The following is a 23312-nucleotide window of genomic DNA, read 5'->3' as shown; positions in this document are numbered from 1 at the left end:
AGGGAGGAAGAGGTTTTAACTTGTAAGTTCCCTTCTAACTCCTCGATTTATTACAAACCATCCATATTTCCATTTTCCCTTCAACATGTCCTGCCTGCTCAAACCTGTGTTATTTCTCAATAACAATAATTTTATCACATATCAGAGCTGCCAACACATTTTAACCATAACAACCTGGTGTAGGTGTTTTTAATCCTATTTTGTTGTTGTTCGGTCATGTCTGACTCTTTGTGATCCTGTTTGGGATTTTCTTGGCACAGCTACTGGTGTGGTTTGCCATTTCCTTCTCCAGCTCATTTTACAGATGAGGAAACTGAGGCAAAAAGGGTTAAGTGACTTGCCCAGGGTCACATAAAACTCAGATCTTCCTGGCTCGATAGAGCCATCTAGCTGCCTATTCCTGTTTTGTAGAGGAGTAAAAGGAAGATCAGAGAAATTAATTGTTGTGTCTCTGATTATACTATTAAGAAATGCTTCATCGGGGATTTGAACCTCAGAATCTCTAAGTTTGAAGGTACTTCCAATGTCATTTAGTCCAACTTTTGCCTACACAGGTATCTTTACTGCAACATTCCCCAAAGTTGTCATTTAGTACCTCTTCAAAGATCTCCCATCCTGAGGCAGCTCATTGCACTTTGGGACAGTTATAATTATAAGACAGTTTTTTCCTACATGAAACTTAAATCTACTCTCTGACCATGGGGGGCTCTTATAATCCCAAGTCCACTGTACCATGACATCTCTCCAAGGCCACTGATCCTTTATGTACACCGAAACAGTACACCCCCACTATAATGTCATTCCATCAACCGCCCTCCTTCATGTTTTTCACTTTAATGTGTTTTCTTGCTTTATCCTTAATGTATTTTTGTCAAGCCAGTTAATGATATTAGGGGAAGTTTGTGTGAAGGAAACAGGAACAGAAACATAAATTCACCTTTTATGAAGACTTTTATTATTTTCAACCTGTACCATGATAAGATGATGGTTTAGCATACAATTTGGATAATCTCAATTAAATGGTTTTGCATTCTCATCTCCACATTAGAGTCTAGGCTACCTGTAACAGTAAGACCCATAACAATTGCAGTGGATGAGGGGGAGATAAGGAAAGTTATGTGAGACTGTGATGTTCTTAGGGCAAAAGCTTGGGGTGAGGGTAAAGGAAAATGGGGAGGTCTGGGCAGTGCTATCAGGGATAGCATAAAGCTTTTACTGGTCTTCTTTCATGGCCCCATTGTCTTCTGGGCTCCTGCTAAGCAAAAGGTATTGGTATCTGAGAGAGGACTTGGGGTGGGGGGAAAGGAAGAAAAGGCTCCTATGACCTTAGAACTCTGGGCCCTTGTTGGGGGAGATCATTGCTGTCAGACAGCAATGATCTCAAAAATGGTACCAGTCCCAAGAGGGTCTGAAAGATATCTAAGTTTCATTTTCCTGAGAAGCAGCAGCATATTTGTCTCTCCTTTCTTCCCTCTTGAGTTTTCTCTCTTGCTTTTTTAGTTTCAAGATCCTATGAGACAGGAAAAATATGGGCAGAAGCACACATCCACCCCCACACACCTCTATGTAGAAAATTTGTGTGCTCTGATGTGTGAGTGTGTGTTAGTCTCTCTACTGTGGGTCCTCCACATTCGTGTCTGCCTGGGTACCTCTAAGCATCACACAATGGTGTGCTGGGAAGTTGATGACACGTGGCCGCCCTGCTGACTCCCCTTCTGACTCCGGGTGGAGTGGGGGCTGGAGTGGAGGCTGGCATGGGGACTGGTGTGGTGGCTGGAGTGATGGCTGGTGTGGTGGCTGGAGTGACGGCCGGAGTGTCGAGCACTTCGAGTCCGGCTCTTGGGGCTGTGACGCTCTCCCCAGCTCTGGGTCTGGCTCCTCTGGGAAGGGTCCATCTTCAGTTTCTCATGTTCCTCCTTCAGGAAGAAGTCCACCAGCAGACTCTTCTCTTTTTTGATCTGGTTGCTGATGTCCTTGGGGATGTCTGGGATCATCCAGTCCACAAGGACACTGAGGAACATCACAAGGTTCTGCTCAAGGCAAGAAAGGAGTTGGGGAAAAACAGACAGCATTAGGAGAACACTGGCAAGTTTTAAGTGGTGCAGTAGACAGGGCAAATTGGACTTTGTGTCAACAGATCTGGGTTTGAGACTTAGGTTTGACATTCCCCAGCTATGTGATCTCAGACAAGGCACTTTCCTTCTCTGGGCTTGTTTCCTCATCTCTAAAATAAGGGATGATCTTTGATACCCCTTCTAGACATAAATCCTGTGCTATCAGGAGGCTAGCTGCATCCTTCCTTGTAGCAATTCCTTAGTAATTCCTACAGACTTTTCTACTGGTCATTTCATACATCCTCCCTGCTGCGTCTGCCTACTTCAAAATGTTCTGTGCTCTTGGGCATGTACACAGCTTTATTTTTCTCACATTTCTAGGATGACTCTACATTACCTGCCATTGCCTTTTGGTCTTTGAGGATTACCACCTACTGCTGGTCCCCTTACTCTCTCATCTCCCATAATACCCATACTCCATAATACCAAAAATGGTCTGGTACCAGCTACATTAGTCAGACTGGACTTTTTGTGGACTCCCATTAACCTTCATCCTCTCCTATCCCCTAATCTCAGCATAGGGTGCCACTTGGAACAATCTCTCACCTGCTTATTTCTTTAGATCTTTAGAGGGAAAGCTTTCTAACAATAATAATGCTTACACTGCTGTAGAGTTCACAAAGCACTTTTACTTTATTTTCAACCATTTCAACTAGGTAGAATGGGTATTGTCTCTACTTTACAGGTAAGAAAACTTAGTCTCCGAGAGGACTGCTTGTGGTCCTAGAGCTAAGCAAAGATGTGAATGAGAGTTTTGTGACTCTTTTTACACTAGACTTTTCTACCCTTCATCAACTCATTCTTCTGTCAGTATAATCCTCTACTCACCTTCCCCCCCCCAAATGGTTTCAGCAATCAAATGTGGAGCAGTAATAATAACTCCCACTTCCATAGTTTTTTTTTTCTTTTTTTGGAGGGGGAAGGTAGGGCAGTTGGGGTTAAATGACTTGCCCAAGGTCACACAGCTAGTTATTGTGTTAAGTGTCTGAGGGGGTATTTGAACTCAGGTCCTCCTGACTCCAGGGCCAGTGCTCTATTCACTGAGCCACCTAGCCACCCCTTCTGTAGTTCTTAAAGTACTCTGACACCTCCTGTCTCTGTGACCTTCGAACACTTTGGACTTTCACCACACTCTCTAAGATGTTCAGTTGCAAAACAAGTAGTGAACTGCATTGATATAAGGTATGTCCTCAGCAGGAGTTACCAAACCAATTAAATCATAGGTCCAGGACAAAATCAGAGAAATGTTTTAAATAAAATTCTTTCTTAAAAATAATCCTGTGAGGTACATTCCTCTGTCTTGTCTTCCCTACTGAACAATTATGAAAGGCAGTGATGAAGTCTCAAATTCTGTTATCTTGGGGCATTTTTCTGCCTTTAAAGTGCTATAAGTCTTATGATTACAGTCTTTTTCTTATACCTTCAGGGTCTAATGGTCTCATATTTCACAGAGTACAGTTATCTAAAAGAGTTGGGGAGTGCTCAGAAATGAAACGTCAGCAGTCACAAGCAGAAACCCCAAAGACCAATTTAAATATAAGGGGAACTAATCAAACAAATCTGATTAAAAAAATAAAACAAAACAAATGGGTATAGGGAATGGAAGCAAAGGTAAATTATTGAGGATAGACATACAAAAATAACATGATCCTATAAGAATAGGATCATAAATGATAGAACTAAGAATAAACTAAGGTTAGTGGATACTAAAGCCAAAACAAAGATGACTTTGGAGAAAATGATAATGAATGAAGGTGACACTTATTTTGCTTCTCTTTTCTCTTCCAGGGAGAACAATCTTGGTTCTTGGAAAGGTAGAACAAAAATGGTTATTAAGGAGTAGAGCTTCATTGTAAGGTTTTATTTGGCTGTTTCAATGGTCTTCTTACCCAAACCAATTACATCCTCAGGTATTGAAATAAAGGGTCAAATATCATAATTTTCAAAATAGGGGAGTAGTCTAGAAATAATGGGCCAATGAATAGAAAGAACTGTGAGTCCTCAGAAAGGCAAGCAGGGCTCTCCAGAAGCCAACACAACTTCTTCAAGAACAGACCATACCATATTAATCTCATTTCTATTTTTCCATGTCATTACTAGTCTGGAAGTTAAGAGAAATGATAGAAACAGAATATTTTCAGATTTCCCCATCTTGTCTACTAGAACATTGTGAAATGCTTTCCTAAAAATCTTAATTTGATGATAGTATAGTTAAGGAGATTCAGAAGTAGTTGAAGGACTAGCCCTACAGAGCAGTTATTGAGTCAAAATGAATCAACAGTATGATGTGGAAGCTAAAAAATTAATGCAATCCTGGATGCCTTTAGAGCAATGCAGTATCCAGAAAGAGGGAGATGAGAGGTCTGCGTTGTTCTGCCTTACACTAAAGTTGGAGTCTTTTTGTACATGTCATTTTAAGACTAACATAAGTGATTTATAGCTCATCCAAAAGAGGACAAAGAAGATATGTAAAAAAGTCTAGAATTTATCCTCATCATATCACTGAGACTTGATAGGATATAACTAGAATATTCTTCTAAAGAGCATATTCTAATAGAAAGGAATCATATAGTTATGGCATTGTATGTTGCAACAATATACTCAAGCAAGGAAATCTGGTAACCAACATATTCATGGGAAGAGCTAACCATCTCGATGGACATCAGAAATAAACAATCAAACAGCAATCTCAAGCTAGGCATAGAAATATGATATAGTTTAATTTGTTGTTGTTTGGTTGTTTTTCTATTGTGTCCAACTCTTTGTGACCCCATTTGGGGTTTTCTTGGCAAAGATATTGAAGTGGTTTGCCATTTCCTTTTCCAGTTTATTTTACAGATGAGGAACTGAGGCAAACAGGGTGATGTGACTTGCCCAGTGTCACATAGCTAGTAAGTGTCTGAGGTCAGATTTGAACTCATGAAGAGGAGTCTTCCTGATTCCAAGCCTAGTGCTCTATCTACTGTACCATCTGGCTGCCCCAGTTTAATAGTGGATTTCAATTATCCAGAAATCAGCTGGAATTCCTCCTCTGTTCAAGGCAAAGCAGCTAACATTCTGGATTCATCTTGATGATAATTTCATCAAAAGTGGAGAAACTGACAAAGAAAATTGCCATTTTGGATTTAATTTGGACCATTCGGGAAGAACTACTTGGTGAAGTAGAAACAACATAAACACAGGGAATGCTACATCTTAAAATTAATGGTAATGGAGGAAAAAGTGGGAAATCGTTTGACATGCACCACAGGTTTTGTGAGGGGAAAAAACATCTCAAAAAGTCTGAGGGTCTCAAAGAAATACATAGCCTGAGAAATAAGATGTTCTCAAGAATGGAATTTTGAATAATAATTATTAAAATCCCAGAAGCAATAGCAATAAAGAATAAAGGGTAAACTCTGAGCTATCTGAATAGGTTAATATAGATGCAAAATCAACTAACTTGGATTTAAGCAAGACAAGCATAGATGTCAGAAGGCAGGGCAAGGAAAAAAGAATTAATTCAATTGATTGGTATGGTCCTGTGAGATGAGTATCAAGAGCACTATGAGATCAAAATGAGTTTGAGGCAGGCGATGAACAAAATAGGCATTTTAAGTTCTTTGGGGCAGGAGGAAGATCAAAAAAGGGACATGATCTGCTGGTGATACACAAAATGCTGATAACAGGAACAAGAAGGCAGAACTGCTTAATGCTTGTTTTCCTTAAGGTGTTTTCTGTCAGGGATGGGGATCTTTTGATTAAAAAGGACAAAACAAAAATCAGTCAGCAGGAAGTTGACACCCAATGTAAGCAAGGAAATAGTAACAGATCATCTAATTGCTCCTGATGAGTTGTTCCACCAGACCCAGCTTACTGAAAGAACTGGTGGATATAATTAAATTGATAAGCTGTAGTTAGTAATCTTTGAAAGGTATCGGAGAGCTTCTAGAATACCACACAAGCAGAAATATTGTCTTATTTAGAAAAAATAGACTGGAACTTGCAAACTGTAGGCCAGTGACATTGACATTATTGTTAGAATTGTAAAATGCATTATTTAAAGGATATAAAACATTTAGACAATGTAGTAATCACTAAGAGAAAATTTTGTCAAGACAGATCATGCAAGATTAACATAATTTCAGGGAAATGCAGGTAATATAATTTATCTAGAGTTTATCAAAACATCTGATAGTCTCTCATGCCATCTTCAAGGAAAAGATGGAGGCAATATAGGTGATATGATAGTACAGTTATATCTAGATTTGGATGAGGTTAAATGACTGCACCCAAAGAATTCCATTAATGGATCAATGTCAACTTGGAAGAAAGTCTTTAATAGAGTGCTCTAGGGATCTACCTTTGGTTTTGTTATGTTGCTCAACATTTTTATCAATGATTTGAACAAAGGCACTGATGGTATATGAGAAAATGACACAAAATGTGAAATAATAGCTAACATTTTTGATAAGAGTGTTAGGAACCAAAAAGTTCTCAACAGGCTAAAATTATGGGTCACATTTGGATAAGGTAAAATTTAATTTAAGTTTAATAAAAATAAAAATTTAGCAGTTAGATGTAAAGTTCTAAGAGGCAAGTGGTAGAGTGGCTAGAGGGTTAGCCTCTAAGCCAGGAAGATCTTTTGATACTAGCTGTATGACCTAGAGAAATCACTTGAGCTCTAGGCAATGCTTTGACGTTCTTAGTTGGAAAAAAGGTGCTGACTTGCACGTCAGAGGGATTTTTCTCACTTGGAAGTTTCTTGTATCAATGAAATCACAGGTATGGTCCCTCTCCCCACCCCAAAAGTAAAGTTCTATACTTGTGTTAAAAATCTAAACTTTACAAATACAGGATTATAAAATATGAATAGATAATCATCTGAAAAAGTTATGGGGATCTTAGGGGGCTACAAAATCAACATTACACAAGTGTGTGATACTATAGTCAAAGATTCTAATGTTAATTTCAACTTCATTAGAGGAAGCCACAGTGTTCAGCACATGGGGCAGTTCCACCACACTCTGCCCTGGTCAGAGAGGGTTGTAATACAACCCAGGAACTAATAATTCCTAGAAACCACATTTTGGGAAGGATATAAACTAAGATGTCAAGGGACCTGGAAATGATACCATACAGAGACTGGGTATTTAGCCTCGAGAAGAAAAAAAGGAGGAAGGGATTGAAGAACAGGACAGGACTTGATTATTATATTCAGTAGTTGAAGGCTATCATGAGGGAGAGGGATCAGACTTCTTGTGTTTAGCTACAAGGCAGGGTAGATCTAAAGGCACTGGATGGAAGTCACACAGAAGGATATTAAAGTTTGATATATGGGAAAACTCCTCGAAGATCAGAAATGTCTTAAAGTAGGATGGGAAGTAATGGGTTCCCTTTCATAGGAAATCTTCAATAATAAATTGAATAATCAGTTGCAGAAAGGTTGTAATAGAGGGTCAACTCAGTGTGGATCAGACGTAAAGACCTTCCTGAGGGGGTCTTCCAATTCTAAGACTCAGTGATTCTTTGCTTGTGGTTTGATCTACTTAACATCCTGTGAGTTCAGTGAATTCTTGTACAGGTAATCTGTTTCTTGAAGCTTCTAGGAGTCTGGGGCTGCACTAGAGAAATGTTATTTCATTCTGACTTTAAATCAGCTTGTAGTATAAGAAAAAATGTGACATGGTAATGTTAGGAGTGTCTTGGGGGCAGGGTGGGCTGAGCAATTTTTCAAATATATCTCACCATCTCTTAGTGGAAAGAATGGTTTTCTTCTTTCAGTGAAAGACTAGCTCCTCTAGTCCCTGGGATGAAGGGATATTGAGGGGGGAGTACTGTGGGATACCTTAGAGCCCTCCAGAGACCCTCCTTCTGGGAGTAGGAAAGCCTCGGGGAGTCAAAGGAAAAAAGGATCTGCCCTCTTGCACTCTTCCTTGCTTGTCAGATGCTGTGGCTCCGAGTGGGAATCTGGGGCCCTCTGGCTCAGAGAAATCTCAGCATCGCAACTGGAGCCACAGCTATTGTCAGAGATAAGGGATCAGGGCTCATATTTGCTATTCAGCCAAAATCTGGCTTTTGCAGTCCCTTCCTACCAGATGTCTCAGACAGTAAAACAATACCAAAAGGAAGGAATGGAAAGGAAAGTGAAGAGTCAGGAACACAGCTCTTTTCTCAGGTTAGTGGGAGAGAGGGGTAATTTGTCTGAGTTTAAGAGTTGGGAATCTTTTTCCCCCGTTTCTCTCCCCTACTTCCCATTTTTAGCTCTCCCTTGTGTTAAATGGGAAACCATAGTTTCCCACCAGGCCACATCTGCCTAATTACTTGGCCTTTTACCTTCCTTCTTTTTCTGGGAAGTCTATTTCCTTCAGAAAAGTCTCCCTGATACTTCCTTATCTCCTCTGACTAAAGAGGCAAGAGACATTTGACTTGTGACCCAGAGCCTTACACAAATATGAAAAAGGAAGCAGCCGACATTGATTTTCTTTATACTGGCTGCTGAATTTCTACTTGGCCAACCTAAATTCAGGTGAAACTCTGGGTCTTGATGGGGGAAGGGTGGGAGAGAAGACAGCAAGAGGGGGATATGGATGAAATCAGGGTTACCTTGATCCACCCAACTGACTTACCTGGAAGATGATGACAAAAGCCAAGCGGGCAGACAAGACAGACCAGTACTGTTTTGAAAATTCATATTGGTTTGGGGCCCATGGTGGCTCTCGGTAATCCTTAAATCTGTCCAGGGAGAAAGGTGAGGATTAAAGCTGGAACAAGAATTGGGTGGAGGATTGATTCAGTGCAGTATTTCTCTGAATGAAACCCTAAGTAGAGACAGTGAGTGGTGAGGCCCTTCAAAACCCTGGCCTTTAATGAGCAGTAATAATAGCTCCATTTATGTGGCACTATATTCACAATAATAATGAGATAGGTCGTGGGAATATATTTATTCCTATTTTACACATAACCATGGCTCCCAGACTGCTGCCTGGAGAGAACTGCCACAGAAATGTCAGACTCCACAAAGAAAGACTAGTCTCTGGCCCCTTGTGTTTTACCTAGAAAGAAGGAAAAGAGGTAGGGCTGAGCAGAGCTCTCAGCTCCTACGCCTGGCCTTCTTCAGGACTTAGTGCATTGTGGACATGGGATGGTAGTAATCAGACTGCTCCTGGCCTTGTCCCATCCTTCTTCCTCAGGAGAGGAAAAGACCATAAGGAGACAGAGGTCTGGGTTGCTAGCCAAAAATGGCCAAATCTCATTCATGTTGTTTATTTCCTAAGCGTATCCATCCCTTATGTTATCATAAACAAAACTCTGGTAGTCACTTAGATCCTCGTTGCACATGAAGATACTGGGAGAGGTTTGATCCTTGTCAAGAAATGGGTGACATCTCTGCCTCAGCATGGGGGAAGGGGAGGACTAGATACTGGCCCCCTTTTGGATTCCCCACCAACAAAAAAGATGTAACCGTGCCCTTAAGAACACACCATTTCCCAATAAACAAGGGAGTCCAAAACCATATGCCATAGTTTACACATTCCTGTACCTAACATGCGCAGGCCTTTGAGGCAAAGATTCAACATGAGGATAAACCTGATGAAGGGGAACATTCCGAGCCAATATCTCCTTGACCGACTTCCTGTGGAGGGGTAGTGGGGAGTCAGAGGAATCATCTTAAATGTGAGTCCCTGCTTTTCCCTTAACCACTTCAATCCCCATTTATTGTTATTACAAGGACTTCATGGTCTAACCTCTATTACAACCTTCTATCCATATATCCTCCAAGGGACCATTATCACATATGGATAAAGAAACAGAATCTCAGAAGTACAATTATTTGCCTATGGTCAAACACAACTAGTGAGAGCTGGAGCTAGGATTTGAAGGCTGCTTTCCTGACTCATGTTCTGCTGAGTAAGAAGGGAAGTGCCTGCCAGGGAAAGAAGGTAGCATTCTAGCCCCAGCCTTCCTGGAGTATAGAGGAAAGCAGCTAGGTGGGACAGTGGATGGAGTGCTGCACTTTGAGCCTGGGAGAGCTAGCTTCAAATCCAGCTTTAGACATTTACAGACTATGAACCCGGGCAAATCACTTAACCTCTTCCAGTCCTGGTTTCTTCATTTGTAAAATGGAGTTAATAGTACCTATATCTCAGTGATGATAAAATGAGATATTTGTAAAGTGTTTTGCAAACTTAAAATGCAGTATAAACGTTGTCACCAATTATTATTATGTACATTCTTTTTTTCTTTTCTTTTACCCTCCCCCACCCTTCAGAAGGCTGCAATAAAGTCTAGATATGTTTCTCTATAGCTATAGAGGTACATATGCATATACCTGTATACATACATATATAGACATACACTTTCCCAAACCTATTCTCCTGATTCTTGTTTTTATGTATGTGCATATGTCGTTTCATATCCCACTTACCTATACCCCTCCAAGGATCCCTCCCCTATCTTCCCATTCCCATAACTCTAAACACTCTTCTATACCCCCCCCTTTTACCTATTCCCTCACTGCCCCCTCTAAAGATTCCTCCCTTGTCCTCTCCCCCCTTCCTATGCCCCTATGGTTTCATTTTTTTCTGAATTTAGAAGACTATTATACTCTTCTAAATATATATGTATTGTTCCCTCTTAAACCCATTCAATGAAACTGGAGAAATTCACAAAACTATGTTGACAGGGTCCATTACAAATGTATATTGCATATGCTCAACTGGGCCCTCATCACAGTACAGCAATTCTTTTATACTTCCCTAATTGGTTCACTATACTACTCATCACAGCTGTTTGTCCAAATCTTTTTCTCCCTCCTAAAACCTCCTGTGGCTCCCATCCCCTATAAGTGAGGACTTTGCCTCATATTTCACTGGAAAAAAATTGAGGGCATTTACTGAGAGATCCATTTTCTCCTCTCTTCTTCAAAGCACATCACTCAGATGGCTTCTGCCACCTTTTCCTCCTTCGCCCTTTTCTCACATAAAGAGGTGGTCCTTCTCCTTGCCAAGGCAAACCCACTGCCATGAAAAAGTGATCTCATTCCATCTCATTGTCTCCAGGAGACTGGTCCCTATAACAATCCCATTCACACTGTTCCATTCAATTTCTCCCTATATATTGGTTAGCTTCCTTACTACCTATAAACAGACCCATGTCTCCTCATCCTCAAAACACTCTTGTTTGCTCTATTACCCTAGTATTGGCCTATATTTCTCCTCCTTTTTCTGACTAAAGTCTTAGAGGCCATCTATAATAGGTGCTCCCACTTCCTTTCCTCTCTCTGTCTTTTATTTTATTTTATTTTTAGTTTATGGAATAAAACAAGTATTTTTATAATATAGTACAACAAAAAGATGATTGTATATAAAATGGTAAATCTGCTTTGTACAACTTGCTATTCCTTTCAAACATACAAAATTATTGTGTAATTTTTTTCTTTCTTTTTCTTCCCTTCCCACCCCCCCTCGCCCTAGAGATGGCTACCATTAGACACAAAGATAGATATATATATATATATATATATGTATATAATATGATGATTATTCTGTACATTATCAGTTCTTTCTCTGGCTACAGAGAGGGTCTTTATATATCCTTTATAGTTAATTTGGGTATTTATAAAAGACAAAATAACTTATTCACTCAAAGTTCTTAAAATAATATTGCTGTTACTGTATACGGTATTTTCTTGGTTCTGCTCATTTCACTTTGCATTATTTCATGAAAAACTTTCTATATTTCTTTCTAAAATCACTGAGCTCATCATCTCTTAAAGCACAGCAGTATTCCATCACAATCACTGTTTTCTTAACTCTGAAGACTGACTTCTGACCTCAGCAATCAATAGAAATTACTCTCCATAGTTACCAATGGTCTTAGTTTCCAAATCTAATGCTGTTTTCTTAATCCTTATCATACTTGACTTTCTTGCAGCCTTTGACACTGTTTGTCACCCTCATCTTGGTATTCTTTTTTAAAATTAATCCATCCATTTTCTTCTACTTTTCTTTTCAGTCATGTGACTCTTTGTGAACCCATTAGTCAGTTCTCTTTGCTGGATCTTCATTCAGGTCATGCCCCCTAACCATAGATGCCCCCCAAGGCTCTGTCCTCAGTCCTCTGTACTATTACTTGATGATCATACCAGCCTCCAAAGATTCAATTACCATCTCTGTGATGATGATTCTCAACTCTACTTACCTGGCCTTAACCTCTCATTGGACATTTTACTTGGATGGTCTGCAGATGTTTTAATTCCACATGTCTAAAAGTAGACTAATAGGGGTGGCCATGTGGCTCAGCAAGTAAGAGCATCGGCCCCAGTGTCAGGATGACCTGGGATCAAATCTAGGCTCAGATACTTAGCACCACACCCAGAAATAACTGGTCGTGTAAACTTGAGCAAGTTACTTAACCCCAATTGCTTTAAAAAAAATAAAAGTAGATTAATGTATATTTCCAAATTATTCTGTCTATATATTTTTTTGTACATAGTTGTTTGCCCCCATCAAATTGTACGGTCCTGTAATACCATGCATAGAAGCTTTCCAGAAGAACTGCTACTGTGAACAGCTTTTAAGGTTCTGATTACACAGTATAGTGAACACTCTATTCCATGACAAATCAAAGCAAAACATTCACAGAAAATCAAGGTACAGCATTCACAATAATACAACTTATCACAGAAAATCACAATATCGTATTCACAACAGCTTATCATTAAAATGGCCACATGGTTTTCACCAAAGTGGTCACAATATTTAGAACAAAGAACAATCATCTCAAAGTACAATAGTCAAAGTCTTCCACTCATGGGGCAAAGTCTTGATTAACTCAATCATTCACTTATTCATCAATCAATTACTAAGTATCATACACAAACCCTCCACTCCTTAGGTCATTAGTAAACTACAATTTCATCTTTACTCAGTACCCAGGGAGAGGTCTTTTCATCTTGACTTGGGGCCTGTTCTCAGATTCCCTGGATCCCCTTCCATGGTCACAGATTCTACCTGGATTCACCATACTGCCACCTGGGTTCAATGGCAGATGGTTCCCAGTTCCTTGTCCAGCTCTCTGGGTAGCTCCTGCTCCACACTGAAGTTCACAGGGTCTTGTCCATGTCAGCTCCTTCACAATTTCTGCTCCAGGGAATTCAAGGCTCAACCAAGCCACAAACAGACAAAGTCTCAGCATCATAGTCATGCTTCCTTAGTTACCTGGGCTCCTGGCTCCTGGCTCTGGGGTCCAGGCTCTGGGCCCCGGGCTCAGGGCTCAGCGCTCCTGGCTCAGGGCTCCTGGCTCTTGTTCAGAGGAAGCTCCACCACCACAAGTTCTCAGGAAATTCCGGATCAGTTCTTCATTCTCTCTTCTGTAGCTGCTCTGCCACCAGATGCTGGTCCCAAGAAATTCTGACTGTGCCTCTCTGGGGCTTTTCTTATACATACAGCATTAGACTCCTGTTTCAGCTAACCCCTTCCTGTTACATCAGTAACAGGAGACAGGAGTTCATACCTTCTGTTTCCCCAACAGAGGCTTGATCAAGTACTAAGTGCTAAGTACCTGCTACCTTTGCCAACCCAAAGGAATCTTAAAATTCAAATTACACTACCATTACAGGTCCTTAAGAGCAGGGACTTTTTTTTTGCCTTGCTTTTTATTCCTAGAGCTTAATATAGTGCCTGGAAAACAGTAGGCACTTAATAAATAGTTACTGATTTGACTTATAAGTGTTCTTTCTACTAGACCAAGGTGGGAAGGAGTCACCAGGTCAACTGACAAAAGTTTAAGGGATAAAATAGCCAAAAGTCTGATGCCCCACTGTGTACGATGATGAGACTGTGTTCTTGAAGGCCTTGCCAGTGGATCCCAATCCCTAGCAAGTTGTACCAAGCAGCAAAACATTTGAATACAGATTGCGCCAGTAATAGAGAAGCTAGCTACATAGAGAGAACCTCATTACCACAAATTTGACTATCAGGTGATGATTTTTGTTCGTTTGTTTGCCACAGGAGGTCATGAAATTACCTAAGAGTCAGAGAGACCGTAATCTGTTTTGTTGGAAAGAGCACCAACATAAATGACATAAGGAGTCTTCTGAAATATTAAAATTGAATAAGTGGTAGAAAGAGCTCTCAGAAGTTCTGGGCTCTGCCATTTGATAACTGTGACCCTTAGCAGTTATTCTTGACATTTAATTTCTCTCATTCCTCATTTCCTCACCTATAAAATAAGGGACTTGGAATAGTTGAATTTAAGGTTCCTTCTAACTCCAAAATTATATATTATATGCTTTTAAGATTCTATGCTTCCAAAGAAACTCAACCCAGAAATATATTTTTCAAATTCTTCCCTAGTATCTTAGACATGTGGTTGTGATCTGTGGTGTACAAAGAGGGCAGATATTGTTGTATTTGTAGTCACCTTGAACAAACACATAACCCATCTATCTTCTTTCTGCTATAAATCTGGAAGCTTCCTGAGAACAGGGTCTATGTTTGTCTTCCGTTCTGTGCACTGAGTACAATCTTCTATACATTGTGGTCTCTGTGATAGTTTACAAACCAATTTTCAAGAGTAGCCCTGGGAGTTTAGTGCAAGTATTGTTATTTCCAGACCAACTAGGTGGATAGAGCACTGGCCTTGGCATCAGGAAGATTCATCTTCATAAGTTCAAATCTGGTCTCAGACACTTACTTAGCCATATGATTTTGAACAAATCACTTAACCCTGTTTGCCTCAATTCCTCATCTGTAAAATGAACTGGAGAAGGAAATGACAAAGCACTCCAGTATCTTCATCAAGAAAACCCTAAATGGGTTCACAAAGAGTCAGACATGACTGAAAATTGACTCATTGTTATTCCCATTTTTCTAAAGGAGAAAATGAAGTTCAGGGAGATAAAGTGACACCCCCCCCCCAGAATTGATTGCCACAGTTAATGACAACTAGATTTTGAACATGGTGACAATATCAGGGCTAGATTGGCATTTTCTAGACCATGCCTTCCCAGGCAGGCTGCACAGCTAGATTTCTAAACCAAAAGGAAGGTTGATCAATCAAACTGGGGATCAATTAGGGAGTGTGGATTGACATTTGAATAGCCACACTTCATAGCTTCTATACCAGAGTGGAAATGTATGTAAGGAAAGGAGATTGAAGCGCTTTAATGAGACCAAAAGTCAGCATCCTGACAACAGAAGTGTCTGCCTTTGCCTTCTTCCCAGGACCCTTTAAGAGGGCTTGGGTCATTCTTTATCTTTGGCTTGCAACCCACAATTCCTCATGACTCATATTAAAACTGGCCCACTTTCCCAGAAAACAGCCCTGTCAAGTGCCTGAACTCACATATTTCTGAATTTCTTATCTTGAAATAATGACAACTTTTGGGACCAGAGGAACTATGCTAGTTCATGGAACTATTCTTGCCACGGAGTTCAACATGTTGCCAATGCTCAGTAAAGGAAAAATGATCCCCTAGAGGAGGAAGGGACAGGGTGAAATGGGGTCACTGGTAGACCAATGCTTTGGGAGGAAATGCCAAGTAGAGAGAGTACTGGACTTGGTTAGGAGCCTAAATCACTTCACCTGCTATGTCCTCAGTTTGTCTTTCTATAAAATTAAGAAATTTTATAGAACTCTACTAGAATCAGGGCTTCTTAACCTTTTTTGTGTTGTGGTTACAGTGGCAGTCTGAAGAAGCCCTTTCTCAGAATTTTTTTAAATATACTAAGGACATATGAAGGAAGACATATCTGCATCCAGAGAAAGAACTGATAAATAGAAGTATGTATAGTATGATTTTATACACACACATATGCAGATATTAGTGTCTAATGGTAGTCAGGGGGGGGGGGAGAAATTTACATGATAACATTCTTATATTTTTAAAAGGAATAACAATAGATTTGCAGTTTTGTGTGCAATCATTTTTTGTTATACTATGTTATAGAAATGCTTGTTTTATTCCAAAAATTGAAAATAAAATAAAAATAAACAAATAAATGAAAATTTAAAAGTAAATAAATAGAACATATAGGATTACAAAGAAAAATAATTATACTGGAATAGTTATCTAAATATTTTTTTAAGTTTAATGGACCTCAGGTTAAGAACTTTTTGTCTATGTGGTCCGTAAGACCCCTTTAAATTCTCAAATTCTGTTATTCTGAGTTGCTAAGAGTACCTGACATCCCCAAAGTTTCATAGACCAGAGATTAGAAGTAATAGTGACTGACTTTTGCATGTGGTTTGGCAGGGGGGAGAGGTCTTCAAGAATGAGAACTAGCCCTAACATTTTCTCTCCTCTAAATGACCCAGTTGTTGATTCCAGATCAGTATAAAAGCATAGGAATCTCCAGTCATCATGGAAGGGGTAAAAGAAAGAATAAGACACTGGGAGTGGGAGACAGAGAGCCAGAGGTGGGGGAAAGAGATCATGTGTGTTCACAGGGATATGGATGGGAGCCAGGCTACCCCCCTCCCCCCCAACTCCCATCCCTCTTCTCCTAGCAGCTGATTGCAGCTGTTGGTTAGCAGGCTTGGTCTGATAGCCAGATGGAAAAGGAAGCTTACTATAGCCAAGTCAAACACCGTGGGACTCAGTCATGTCCATCCACTTTTGAGGGCAGAAATGCATTCATCTCTGGATAGTCCTTGTTAACAAGGAGAGTGTGTGGATAAATGAGTCAGGGAATATTAAAGCTAGAAGAAACCCACCTCATCTGTCTCCTAACTCTAGACAACTCCACATTTAAGTGAACTGGGGCAGATGGGATGTTGTTTTCAAGAACTCTGGAGAAGTCTTGATGCCTCCCCCCACCCTTACCTCTCCCAGGTCACTCAGCCATCAGAACATTTTTTTACTATGTGGAAATCCTTGCTTGGATCTCTCCTCCTGTACCTAAAGCCTACTTCCTTTACTTCTCCATTACTCCTAAAGAAAGAACAGCTGGTCATTGGCCTCAGTATTGCAGACATCTCTCTGTCCTTGCTTTTCCATGCTGAAAAGAATCCATAAATAATCCAATTCTGGTCCCACCTCTAATGCTAATATGCCGCAGCCTTTGGCAAGCTACTTTGCCTACCCTGAGAATCTGAGAAATGTTCAGAATCTGAAAGATGTATCACAAGGCCTTGGGGGGGGGGGGGAAATAACAGCACAATCTACCAGAAAGTTCTACAAGAAAATAACTCCGTGCTAATGGGTTTACTAGAGCCTCTGTGTTAAGGGTTTCTAGATTATGGTTAAACATCAAACCTGGCAGCAAGGAAGAACAAGTAGCAAAGGCATAGATTATGTTTCTGTTTGCATTCTGTTGCCAAAGTGAGCTCTTTATTTGATTGAGGAAGCTTCTTCTCTGATCCCAGTACTTGGAAAATTAAAAATTTCACATGTAAATGCCAATTTCACAATTTAAAAACAATTTTAACCCAGTAAGGCAGGTTTATCAGATCTGTGCTAATGGGTTTACTAGAGCCTCTGTGTTAAGGGTTTCTAGATTATGGTTAAACATCAAACCTGGCAGCAAGGAAGAACAAGTAGCAAAGGCATAGATTATGTTTCTGTTTGCATTCTGTTGCCAAAGTGAGCTCTTTATTTGATTGAGGAAGCTTCTTCTCTGATCCCAGTACTTGGGAAATTAAAAATTTCACATGTAAATGCCAATTTCACAATTTAAAAACAATTTTAACCCAGTAAGGCAGGTTTATCAGATCTGTTCGTGTTAATAGCTCTAATCAAGTCAGAGAAACACACTTACACAATTAATTTTGAGACTATAATTAAAAATAGATGAAACCATGACTAATAGATTTCTTTCTTTTTTCCCTCTCCTATTAATAAGCAGGATTAATATTTTAGTGTCAGGTATGTGTTATGGATAAATAGCTAGGAAGTGCCTACCTTCTGGTAACAAACCAGAGAATAGACCACAGGTTTCCTTGCCCCTCAAGGCTTGTTATTTTTCAAAATAGATTTATAAGCACACAAAAGGGGCCACTTGAGGTCATCCATGCTACTGGCCAGCAAGAGCAGAGTTAATTCTCCCAGCTCTTCAGGCTGGAGTGCCTCTAACCTATACACAGACTGAAGTCATTCTTTTGAAAACTAGAGATGACAGCAACCCATGTGGATTAGTAAAGTTCCTGTCTGTAATAGTACTGCAAGGATATTCAACAGGGATACTGCCCTACTTGGCTCCACTAGATAAGGCCCCTCCACATGCCAAAAGAAAAAAAAATGACTTGTCATCAGAGCAGGCTATAATGACTTCTTGACTTGCATGGTTAATCTGAAAAGCCTTTTTATGCCTTTAAGTGACTAGAAAACCACATCAATATATCTAGAAGCCTCCTAGAAGCTGAGTCAATGAGTCTTAGCCTCTGGAACCAAACAAAGCTTATGGACTGTGTTCTTGCCTTTTAGGGGAAAGAACTAGTCTAATCTATATGGGGGAGAGGACAGGGAGATAGTGATTCTATCATACCATCCTATTCTTCATTCACACTCACCTGTCAAAGGTGGTACTAGCAATCCATCACCTAGCCATTCACCTATCCCTCTCCCCAGTAGGCCCTAGATCTTTTCTATGGTGAAAGCAGAAACAGCCTTTGCCATGGGCTCTGTTTGTCTCATTTTCACCTACATCTTGCTAAAAGGAACCATAGACAAGAAGTAATATCAGTACTCTGGCATGCACACACCAGATGGCATAACATCCAAATTCTTAAAGGAAAAGTTAAAAAATAAAGTTAAAAAGTAAAAAAAAAAAAAAGCAAAACTATGGGGGGATCTCAATTATCCTCTCAGAGCTAGATAAATCTAAGATTAAAAAAAATAAGAAAGAAGTCAAGGAGATGAATAGAATCTTTAAAAGTTGGTTTTGATAGATCTCTATAGATGAAAGGGAATAGAAAGGATTAAATCTTTTTCTCAGTCACACATGGAACCTTCACAAAAATTGACCATGTATTAGGGCATAAAAATTTCCTAGCCAAATGAAAAAAAAGCATGGATATTAAATGCACCCTTTCAGAATAAAAATTACATTTAATAAATGACCATGGAAGCATAGATTATGAGGTAAATGGAAACTAAATAATCTAAAGCTCAAAGAATTTGTGGGTCAAAAAAATCATTTAAATAATAATTTCATTGAAGAGAATAACAATGAGACAACATTCCAAAATTTCTGGGATGCAGCCAAAGCAATAAAGTTTTGTATCACTAAATGCATACATCAATAAAACAGAAAAAGAGTTAATGAATTGGTCATGCTCCAAAAAACAAACAAAAAACCTAACCCTCAAAACAAAACAAAAAAAAAACCCTTAAAAAAGGAACAAATTAAAAATCCCCAATTAAATATAAAAATGTAAATACTGGAAATAAAGGAGAAATTAATAAAATTGAAACAAAAAACCTATTGAACTAATAAATAAAACTAGGAGCTGTTAAAAAACATACAATGACAATAAAATAGAAAAGCAATTGGTTAATTTGATTTCAAAAAGAAAGAAAAAAGCAAATTAATCATATTAAAAAATTAACAGGGCAAAAACACCATCAATGAAGATGAAATTAAAGCAATTATTAGAAGGTATTTTGTCCAATTACATGCAAGTAAAAGTGACAATTTAAATGAAATGGATGAATATTTACAAAAATATAAACTTCCTAGATTGAAATAAGAAAATTGAATATTTATTTAATACTATTTTAGAATAAAGTATTTGAATAAATCATCGATAAGCTTTTTAAGAAAAAATCCCCAGGACTAAATGGATTTAAAAATGAATTCTACCAAACATCTAAGGAACAATTCATCCCAACACTGTATAAACTACTTGAAAAAATAGGAAAAGGAGGAGTCTTACCAAATTCCTTTTGTGATACAAATATGGTTTTGATATCCAACCCAGGGAGGGAAAAACAGAGAAAGAAACTATAGACCAATTTCCTAAATGTATATAGATACAAAATTTTTAAATAAAATACTAACAAAGAGATTATAGCAATATATCACAAAGATCATGCACTATGGCCAGGAAGGATTTATACCAGGAATGTAAGGTTAGTTCAATATTAGGAAAACCATCAGCATGCGTGATCATATCAATTACAAAAACAACCAAAAATCATATGATTATTTCAATGAATGTAGAAAAAGGCTTTGACAAATACAAACCTTATTTCTGTTTTAAAAAAAACACACTAGAAAGCATAGCAATTAATAAAAACTTCCTTAAAATGATAAGTAGTATTGAGAAGAAGAGAGACCATGCAAGGAAGGGCAGCAATGGTCATGGTATTCTGAATCCAGCACCCTTTCTCTCTGAAATATGCTGGTGATAAATAAGGAGATAAAGAAGAAAAAAGCTATCTGCTATTTTTAACCTACCCTGAGGAAAGACTTCAAGAAACAGAAACAGTGTGCTCCTAAGTATCTACCCTTTAATTTACGAGTGGAAAGTGACTATGTCCTCCTATACTGGGGAAAAATTAAAGAATTAAATTAGAATTCCCTTCAGAGTCAACATATCTGTCAATCACAATGATGTGGGTACAGAGTAGAACTGAATGACAAATCTTGGATTTTAAAAGTACATATAAATAGAAGCAAGGGTAAGTAATGGAGGATATATAGAAATTAATGACATAGTTCTGTAAGAACCATGGTGTCAATGGAGCTGTGCAATGATAAAAAATCATTATGGAAAGCAATTTGGAATTATGCAAGTAAAGTGACTAAAATGTCCATATTCTTTGAACCAAAGACTTCATTACTGTGCTTATACCTCAAGGAAGCAAGTGATAAGAAAAAAGTTCTCATCTATACCACAATATTTATAGTAAACCTTTTTTGTGATAGAAAAGAATTGGAAACAAAGCAGATGCTTATTGTTTTTTTTTTTTTTAAAGCAATCAGGGTTAAGTAACTTGCTCAAGGTTACACAGCCAGTTATTTCTGGGTGTGGTACTGAGTATCTGAGACCAGATTTGATCCAGGTCATCCCGACACTGGAGCCGGTGCTCTTACTCGCTGAACCACCTGGCCGCCCCTAAGCAATTGGGGTTAAGTAACTTGCTCAAGGTTACACGGCCAGGTGTTTCTGGGTGGGTGCTAAGTGTCAGCCTGGGATTTGATCTCCAGGTCTTCTCAACACTGGAGCCGGTGCTCTTACTCGCTGTGCTACCTGGACGCCCCACAGATGCTTATTGTTTATGGAATGGCTAAACAAATTGTGACACGTGAGTGTAATGAAATATTACTGTGCTGTGAGAAATGACATTTGTGAGGAATAAAGAGAATCAACATAAAGTCTACTTGAACTGATGCAGAGTGAAATAAGTAGAGCCAAGAAAACAGTATGTACAGTGACTACAATAATGTAAATAGACAGAAAACCAAATATAAAAACTCAAAAGTGAATGTAACAAAATAATAAAGAGCTGGAATGAAGAAACTAGAGAACTGAAATGAAGAAATATGAAAGGACACCCCCAACTCATCCCTTTGTAGAGGTGGGAAGTCCACAGGTATTACACATTGCATATATTTTTTTGACTTTCAATGCATCAATCCACTGTGCTGATTTTTGCCCTCTTCAAAAATACCATTTGTTATATAAAATGGCTTTCTGGGAGGGGAATGAGAACAATTGCTTGGAATAACTATGATGATGTAAGAAACAAAAGATATCAATAGAAATTTAAAAAAAAAAAGAACCATGATGTCAGCAACAAAGTACAGATTAGGCTGAGGTTGGTGATAAATTCTGAGCATAACAAAAGAGCTTACCTTGGAGCTAGGAAGATGATTGGAGAAGGGAAAGGAGTGCAACCTGAGGTTTATGAAACTACAATCACAGACATCAAGTAGAAAGCACAACTACCGAGTCCTTATTTTGCTACTTTTTTCCCTCTGGTTAATTAATAGTTAGAGGAGAATAGAAGAAAAAGTGGTTAACAGGGAATTAAAACCTAAGGTAAATTAGTAATGCTCAGAGTACACCTACCTTTCCTCAATAAGTTGTCAACAGACCTAAATAAACCACATCCCAAGATTTAAAAAAAAAAGTAGTATCTTATCTAAAACCAAGAATAAGCATTATCAGTAACAGGGATAAACTTGAAACCTTCCCACGATCATGAGTGAAGCAAGGATATCCATTATCACCATTATTATTCAATATTATAGTAGATATGCTAACTATAGCAATAAGACAAGAAAAAAATTGAAGGAAAATATGCAATGAGGAAACAAACTCACTTGTAGCAAATGAAATGATGATTTTAGAGAATTAACTAAAAAAAACTAGTTGAAATAATCAATAACTTCAGCAAAGTTGTAGGATACAAAATAAATCCCCATTAATCATCCACATTTCTATATACTATCTATCGACATAACCCAACAGGAAGAGATAGAAAAATTCCATTTAAAATAACTGCAAATAATGTAAAATACTTGGGAGTTTACCTGTCAAGACACACCCAGGAGCTATATGAACAAAATTACAAAACACTTTTCATACAAATAAAGTCAGAACTAAACTGGAAAAATATTAATTGCTCATAGACCAAGCCAATATAATAAAAATGACAATTATATCCAAATTAATCTATTTATTCAGCAGCATACCAATCACACTACCAAAAATTATTTTAAAGAGCTAGAAAAAATAATAAAATTCATCTGGCAGAACAGAAGAATTTCAAGGGAATACCAAGGGAATCAATTAAAGCAAATCTTAAGGAACACAGCCTAGAAGTCCCAAATTTTAAACTATATTACAAAGTGGTAATCATCAAAACAGTCTGGTATTGAGAAATGAAATGACAAATTGGTGGAACAGATTAGGTATACAACATACAGAAGTAAATTAACATAATAATCTAGTATTTGATAAAACCAAAGATACAAACTTTGGGAGAAAGAAATCACTACTTGACAAAAATTGCTAGGAAAACTAGAAAGCAGTTTGGCAGAAACTAGGCATAGACCAACATTTCACACTGTACACCAAGAGAAGCTCAAAATGGATAAATGATTTAGACATTAAGATGATATCATAAGTAAATTAGAGGAATGTGGGAAAATGTTCTTGTCAGATAAATGGATAAAGGGAGAATTTATGACCAAACAAAATAGAGTGGATTATAAGAAGTAAAACAGATAATTTTGATTATATGAAATTAAAAAGTTTTTGCAC

The 23312-nt window shown here is 38.4% G+C and overlaps 1 protein-coding gene across 1 annotated transcript in view; it reads right to left on the bottom strand.

Moving 5' to 3' along the window:
• Nucleotides 1-945: 945 nt before the first annotated feature.
• Nucleotides 946-23312, bottom strand: part of ANO2 (anoctamin 2) — a 573391-nt gene continuing 551024 nt past the window's right edge. Inside the window, exons 25-26 of the mRNA XM_069106084.1 lie at nucleotides 8723-8828; nucleotides 946-2030 (exon numbers count right to left, since the gene is read on the bottom strand). Coding sequence (XP_068962185.1) covers nucleotides 1659-2030; nucleotides 8723-8828 — 478 coding nt within the window. The 3' untranslated portion in view covers nucleotides 946-1658. The remainder of the gene's footprint in view (nucleotides 2031-8722; nucleotides 8829-23312) is intronic.

This window comes from Petaurus breviceps, unplaced genomic scaffold (assembly GCF_028583685.1).
Source record: "Petaurus breviceps papuanus isolate PSGF00001 unplaced genomic scaffold, PetGlider_PUasm1.0 78, whole genome shotgun sequence".
Lineage (NCBI taxonomy): Eukaryota > Metazoa > Chordata > Mammalia > Diprotodontia > Petauridae > Petaurus > Petaurus breviceps.
Note: the sequence above shows the minus strand (reverse complement) of the source record. Positions and strands in the feature narration are given on the sequence as shown.